General features: G+C 48.3%; 1 protein-coding gene across 1 annotated transcript in view; it reads left to right on the forward strand.

Moving 5' to 3' along the window:
* The first annotated feature begins 885 nt into the window (after window positions 1-885).
* The window catches only part of LOC107104678 (eukaryotic peptide chain release factor GTP-binding subunit ERF3A-like), a 17,893-nt gene continuing 12,400 nt past the window's right edge, over window positions 886-6,378 (forward strand). Inside the window, exon 1 of the mRNA XM_015404729.1 lies at window positions 886-1,289. Within this exon, the coding sequence (XP_015260215.1) occupies window positions 1,109-1,289 (181 nt within the window). The 5' untranslated portion in view covers window positions 886-1,108. The remainder of the gene's footprint in view (window positions 1,290-6,378) is intronic.

Genomic DNA, 6,378 nt, shown 5'->3' on the forward strand with positions numbered 1-6,378 from the left:
TATATTTTTTTTATTCATGTGCTTGAATTTAGCAAAAACACAGAAACAAAATGTCCTGCAGGTCATCGCGCTGCACAGTGAACAGGCTCATCTTCTGAGTGCATGTTGGACAGCAGGACTGTTAGAAACCAGTTAAATGATCCTCATATATGAGCCTTCCCTCCTTGGTTTTTATTAAACATATTCATCCAAAACTCTTAAATGCAATTCTAAATGATCAAGAAAAATTGTTATTAGTCTGATTTACAGTTTATGTTGGATTTTATCTCCTGCGCTGCATACAGTAGATTTTCTTGTGTGCTGACGTGTGAGCAGTGTGAAAATGCGCCCAGTAACGCATCTTCATTCACTCTCTCAGTATTATTATTGTTTAACATTTACTTGAGTATTTTTGGGTCGTTTGCCTAAAATAATAATCTTAGTTTTAGAAATTCTGACTGATAATTTATTATTGTTAATCCATTGTTTTAACTTGTTGAATTCTGCTGAGATTTCAGCAGATTTAAAATTAGGCAATACTAGGCAGCTGTCTAGCGCCCCAAGTTCCTGGGGGCCACTGATCATTTATTGAACAGGATGGAATCATTTCAGGTTTAAAGGACTTTCAGAAGTTTGATTTCTGAACATAAACGGACTTTTCCTTTAAATATCGAGCATATTTTAATTAAAAATCTTTAGAAATGAAGCGCATGCAGAGTAAATCAGCCTCAGACCGATAGGGGGCGACGGTAGGTGAATCTGCTGCGTCATGAGGTCATAATCTACCGACGTGAGCCGTTTGCTGTTGTTCTTTGGGAAATGTAGTTCATTACTTTGAAATGTCCTCCATTTTGAAGAGGCTCTGGTTTCTTAAAACACCACAAGTCCCAGCATGCTTCGCGCCAAGCAGGTCTACCGAAGGCACAGAGTAGCTCACGCGGACAGTCTCTGGGAGTGCTGAGTCGATCCTGTCCGGAGCGGCAGAGCGGAGCGGAGCGGCGGGTCTTCTTCATATGAACCGGAGCAGCAGCGGAGCCAGGGAGGACCGAGCAGCCGAGCGGGTTAGACTCTGAGCAGGACCGAGAACCGCGCAGCTCCGACCGCACTCAGTCACAAGCCAAGAGCCACGATGGACCCCAGAGACACGGCCCCTGATTCCTGGGAACAGGAGGACGAGGCCGCGGCGGACGGGCGGCTGGAGGCGGCCTTCACCGCCCTCAACGTCAACGCCAAGCCGTTTGTTCCCAACGTGAACGCGGCAGAGTTTGTTCCGCCTGCTGCGGTGGGAGCGGAGACGCTGGAACCCGCTGGTGAGTCACGTTGGCTGTTAGCAGCTAACGGCTAGCTGTAGCTTAGCGGCTGTTCGCACGCGCGTCGGTTGGAGCCTGATTACAAACAGGCTGCGTGGCTTCCGGTCACGTTTCCCGGATCTTTGCGGTCCAGTCGGTGTGGCGGAGCCGCCGGTCCGGCTCCCCGGGAAGCTGAGCCTCCGGTAACCGGCGGGGAGCTGCTAGCATGCGGGCTAACCTGTTCACCGGTCAGAGGCCGTGAGGTAGAACCCACCGGTGATCGGATCCACTCGATCAGCCCACGGCTGCTCTGATAGGGGCGGACAGCGGCGTGTTGGCGTGACGTGGGTTTTTCTGACGCATTATTGGTTTAGAGTGGAAAGAACCACGAGAGGAGCAGGAGGAGACCAACCCGGAGGTTCAACAGACAAACCTCCGCCAGCTCCTCAGGAGGAGTAGCTGCTCCTTCTCCTCTAGTGGCTCCTCAGGAGGAGCTGCTCCTTCTCCTCTGGTGGCTCCTCAGGAGCGGCTGCTCCTCCTCCTCTGGTGGCTCCTCAGGAGGAGCAGCACCTCCTCCTCCTCTGGTGGCTCCTCAGGAGCAGGAAGTGTGGAGGTATCTCCTAGCATCCATCCTTTCATTCAGCCTGGTTCTGCTAGAAGCAAAGAGGAGGCTGTAGGAGTTGTCATGCTCTGGGCTCTTCTTAAACACCAGCAGATTAAATAAAAACAATAAAACTAAAGTATCTCTGCAGACAAATCAGCTTCTATTATTATTATTATTATTCTGTGAGGTTTGAATGTTTAGTTTCTATAATTCATCACTCAGCAGCGAAGCGTCATCATAGAGGCTGAAAGGTCAGAGGTCAGATGCAATCGGCCACCATTGTTCCTCTGCTGGTGCATCTATTCACAATAAGCAGCATGTTCTCAGATGCTCATCTTGACTTGGTGACGAACGTTGAAGCTCTCATTAGGATGGTTTCATGCCTCGCTTCCTTTCTGATGGAGTCACAGCTGTAGCCGACCTCTGACCCCAGCATCATCTGATGCTCCATCCTCTGCTTTAAAGAGCAGCAGTTACCATGGTAACCTCTGTGTACTTTGATTAACCCCTGGAAGAAACAAAGTTCACTTTTAGTTTGGAAGTTGTGAGTATTTTATGATAATAATAATAATTAGAAATGTAACCCCTCCCCTTGGGGAGCAGCGGGCTGCCATTGTGCGGCGCCCGGGGAGCAGTGTGGGGTTAAGGGTCATTCTCAGGGTCCTAGAGTGTCAGGCTGTGGGAGTCGGGTTTAAACCTCAGGATTCTAACCACTAGGCCACCCCCCCCCCCAAAAACTTTCTAAGAAATCTGTTTTAGTCCAGAGTCCCGTTGATAAGTCAGTTTTATTAGGCTTTTATTTTTATAGGCAAGTCATTAAGAACAAGTTGATATTTACAGAGGCGGCCTGACGAGAGGAGGAAACACCCAGGAAAGGGAAGTAGGGCTGTTTAATAACAATAACAGTCCAATGATAGATGGTTAGAAGCAGATTGATCTGAGGAGCTACAGGAGAGCAGCTGATGGAGGAGCCGTTATCGCTGATATGGACGACCGTCACTGAAAACCTTTCCTCCTCGTCCTCCAGTAGAGCCAGAGCATCCATCCCTCAGCACTACTCCCAGCCGTCACAGCCGTGTTTACATGTGTGGATGCTTTGGTTTGATCAGTGGAACAATCATCAGAGACATGATGGAGAAAACATTGATTTAAACAGATGCTGTTTGGACCTTTATGGAAAAATGTCCTTTTTATTTGAACCCTTTTCAACTAAATCCTGGTTTGATGATCAGACTGACGCCTCGGTTGGTCTATCCACACGGAGCGTGTTTTCCTAGACCAATCGTTGGGTTGGTCTGCGGGTAAACTGTCTGTCGATGGACCGGCCGGTCGGTCGGTCTGGGGGTGGACTGTCTTTCGGGCCAGTCTGGGGATAGACCGACCGTCTGGTTGGTCTGCCGGTGGACCGTTTGTCGGGCCGGTCTGTGGGTAGACTGTCTGTCAGGCCGGTCTGCGGGTAGACTGTCTGTCAGGCCGGTCTGTGGGTAGACTGTCTGTCAGGCCGGTCTGCGGGTAGACTGTCTGTGGGGCTGGTTTGCTGTTGTCTTGCTAGGTGTCATGAGCAGTTGGGTGGTGAAGCTCGTGGATCCATGGAGGCTGAGATGGCGTCATGCTTCCTCTGCTCTCTCACTGATTGGACGCTTTAAATGGACCTCAGTCTCTCTTATCGTCAGTCTGGTCTCAGTAATGGTCAGACTGATGTGGGTCAGTCTGTCTATTTTTATCAGCGGTAAACAGCTGATGGGTCTCGGCGCCGTACCTGCTGACCATCAGGTTGGAGGTCTGGAACTGGTCCCAGCAGCTCTCACCCTGACTGCTGATTGGAGCAGGTCACCTTCAGGAGAAGTTGGTCTTTATTCCAATAATAAATAAATAGATCCTAACAGTTCAGGTGGGAAAGTTCTGATGAGGCAGAGAAAAACATTCACCTGTTCTTCCTCCGTACCTCAGCTTTCCTCTACGGATCTGACCATGGACAGACTGATGGGGTCTGATGCTGCTGGAAACTGAAGACTGATCTGTGAGGAAAGGGGGGGGGGTCACCAGCAGACGGCGTATTTCTAAACCATCACATTAGAAGAGCCTGAACGAAAACACGGATATTGAATCAACTGACTACATTTCTCTAAAAGTTTCTACTTCTTCCTAAACCGGTGAATGTGTTAGAGAGGAACGTTCTGGAAGATCGTTTACCTTCCAGCTGATCAGCAGTTTCCTGAATGTGAACATTAATCCAGTCTCTGCCTGGACGGCAGGTAGCATCGCTAACGCTAGCTGTTCAAGTAAATATAGCCTCCATGATTGCAATGTTCAACATCGCTCCATGACTGACCTGCTACTCTACTTCCTGTTCATCACAGGACGCCGTTACGCTGCTGGTTAATTCTCTCCAGTGGATGGAAATGGTTTGTTTTTTTCCCCACGGTTTAATAGTTGACCTGAGACTCTGGTGGTAAACGTTTCCCACTGGTGGATGAATGTGGTTGATGGTTGATGGAGCGGCTTTGATTGCTTCTGTCTGTCGATTCACTGCTTTTCTAGAATGCAGTGATTTCTGCTCACAGCAGGATGACCAGCAACGATTATTAACCTCATGTTTGAACCGCCATCCAAAGATCATCTAAAGCTGCCTTCAGCTGAACGGCCATCATCATGATGATGATGAGCTGAACGTAAACCAGGCCAGACATGGAGAGCTCCACCATCAAAGCCACAGACCCCGCATTGACTGTAACAGCGCAGGGATTACAGCCGCCATCTTGGGGAGGTCAACCTGCTCCCCTAAAGCCGGACGTACACTGAACCACACGGTTTAGTCGTACAGTGTGAGCTCACAGCTCAGGATTTCTGTTTGGCCCGCCGCTCTGATGCGATCTACCTGCTCACGCTGTACGACTAAAAGGAACGTCTGACTCCGCTCCGCGGTGAGATGGCGCCGCTCTGATGCGTTAATCCAGAAGAGGAAAGAGAGTAGGAGAGGAATATGAAGCTCTCTAGAGGGAAACGCGCTGCCTTGGATATTTGGGCAATTTTGTGTGCGATAGCCCCAAAAAAAAAAAAAAAGCAAAGAGGTATTTGAAGAAAAGACATGGCTGAACAAACATGGCTACCAGGTCAGAACTGCATTTCACTCATTGCCCCCCCCGCCATGCTGCTGTGTTTACATCTGAGAGGAAGAATCCTTCTTTGCACCCTGAGCCATTTGCCAACAACGGTCGGACCTCACGATTCCTGATGGGGAGGTGGTAGTGAGAGGCTGAGCGGCGCGCGTAACCCCCTGTTCACTACAGGCTCACCACGCACCATCAGGCTGAAAGTTGGCCTGATTGAAAGATTCTCGCACGACTGGAAAATGGCCCTGAGAATCTAACTAACTAACCCTAACCAACGGTGTAGGCCGGGCTTAACCTGCTGCTTCAAGCAGCAGAGAAGCAGGATGCCTCAGCCCTGCAGCGCAGTTTGGTTTATATCTACAGACTGATGACATCACGGGTGGAGGGAGAGATTCAGAGCTTTGAAGACATTGGTGAATAAACCGCAGATATACACTACATAGATTAGAAACTCCTTTGTTCTCCCATAGTGGGGAAAATCTGTTTCAATAGCAGCAAAAGGTTACAGCAAAGGTGGTCACACAATGAGGAGCTGAGAAAGTGCATAAAAAGAACAGAATAAGTATTAAAAATATTTATATAAATATGTAGTATCAACATATCCAGTTTTATGCTTAAATACAACCACAGCTGAACAAAGTGCTTTAATTAAAACATGGTTAAAAATAAATGATTATAAAAGATAAACATAAATACTGTGCATCTGAAGAACAGATTATCAATAAACAGCTGTGGATATTTGACATTATTAAAGTTACAGTATTATATAATATTTTTACAGCGTAGTTAAAAACAAAAGGAGCCCTGGGAGCCTGAGGGTTCTGCCAGTATCTTTGCTGGTCCCAGTGTTCCTTCACTCTGCTGCACTGAGATATCTGATGCATTTCCACCAATCTGCTGTAACTCCTCCAGTTTGGGGGCCACTGCCCCGAGGGCCCCAATGACCACGGGTCCCACTGATGCCTTGACCTTCCAGGTTTAAAGGAACATTTGTAATCAGAGTATAGCATGAAGTTAATTAAACTTGTGTGATATTGATTTGGTCAGGTAAGCAGCAGAGGGAGGGGGGGGTTGGGGGGGGTTAATCAGTTTCAGCTGCTTTGGTGTGAATAAAATTACCAACAGGTGAACTAGAGGAGCAACAATGAGACGACCATCAGAACAGGAATGGTTTCACAGGTGGAGGCCACTGACATTTTATCCCCTCATCTTTTCTGACTCTTTTTCACCAGTTTAGCATTTGGCTAGGGTCGCTGTCACTACTGTTAGCATGCAGCGCTACCTGGACCCTACAGAGGTTGACAGGCAGTCCAACTCCTCCAGGATGGGTCATCAATACGTGCCATTGCCAGAAGGTTTGCTGCGTCTCCCAGCACAATCTCAAGAGCATGGA

Source organism: Cyprinodon variegatus, unplaced genomic scaffold, assembly GCF_000732505.1.
Source record: "Cyprinodon variegatus isolate N-32 unplaced genomic scaffold, C_variegatus-1.0 Scaffold1842, whole genome shotgun sequence".
Lineage (NCBI taxonomy): Eukaryota > Metazoa > Chordata > Actinopteri > Cyprinodontiformes > Cyprinodontidae > Cyprinodon > Cyprinodon variegatus.